Here is a 996-nt window from a genome sequence, read left to right as displayed (position 1 = left end):
CGTCTCCGTTTTGCTCTCACCTCGGTATGAAGCACAACTTGGCGTGTGTCGTGCGTGTCGTGTGGTTGCGGGCTAACGCTGGAGCCCGTGACGACATGGTGTGCACAGTCTCTTATGCGTCGGGCATGGACAAGGCCTCCTTCGAGCGTGTCATGCTCTGGTGGCTCAAGTACCGGGAGAAGGGCCCTACGCCGCCCCACACCGGCTACACGATTGTCGACGGCCAGGAGCTGCAGAAGGTCCTCGAAACCAAGGTCTGCTGTGCCCTCCAAACTCTCTTTATATCGCCCGCATTGCGGCAGGCGCAATGGCTGAAGGGCTGAGCGTTGAGTTGCTGACATGTCTTGGTGGTGGTTGTCGAAACTCAGCTGGGCAGGCCCTACACCATGGAGATTCTGGAATCGCGATTGGACGACAAAATCAACGCGCTGGCAGACAACATGGATGGTAACGTAGTAGTATGGAAGAAAATAGCGCCACACCACACCACCACACCACCACACCACACACACACACGACACACGACACACACCACACACGCGCGTACCACACTACAGACCCACTTAACACAGCGTCTAAGCAGGCGTGGAGCTGTTGATCATCAGTGGCAAGAAGACGTTCGGGGGCTGGAGCGTGCCCTACCTGACCGTAGGCATCCACGCCCGGATTCGGTGGACAGAAACGGTCAAGATCGTTGGTACGCACTCTGGCAGTTGACCAAGAGGCGTGCTAGCCGGCTCACCCACTGATCTGGTGTGTGTCGTGTGTGTGTGTGTGTGTGAAGGGCCAAATGGAATCGCGCATCTTAATGTTACACTCCGCACTATCTCCAATCCTGGTACCTTCTTCCTTCCTTGCTTCTTGCTTGCTCGTTCTAGCGGCACCTAATACGACATGCACGCACCTCTTCGGCAACACAAGAAAAACGCGACCTGAGCACGCAATTACTGAAGTCGAAGCGTGTGCTGATCGAGAAGGTGGAGCTCGCGTTCGCCG

At 56.3% G+C, this 996-nt stretch overlaps 1 protein-coding gene across 1 annotated transcript; it reads left to right on the top strand.

The window, feature by feature from the left end:
• Positions 1-95: 95 nt before the first annotated feature.
• On the top strand, positions 96-717 carry ACA1_085710 (uncharacterized protein; the record flags this gene model as incomplete). The annotated part of the gene is made up of 3 exons (XM_004354483.1): positions 96-254; positions 369-447; positions 584-717. 3 exons carry the CDS (start codon positions 96-98, stop codon positions 715-717), a joined length of 372 nt encoding a protein of 123 aa, XP_004354535.1.
• Between the last annotated feature and the right edge of the window lie 279 nt (positions 718-996).

The sequence above is a fragment of the Acanthamoeba castellanii genome (assembly GCF_000313135.1).
Source record: "Acanthamoeba castellanii str. Neff unplaced genomic scaffold scf7180000084636, whole genome shotgun sequence".
Classification (NCBI taxonomy): domain Eukaryota; phylum Discosea; order Longamoebia; family Acanthamoebidae; genus Acanthamoeba; species Acanthamoeba castellanii.
Note: the sequence above shows the minus strand (reverse complement) of the source record. Positions and strands in the feature narration are given on the sequence as shown.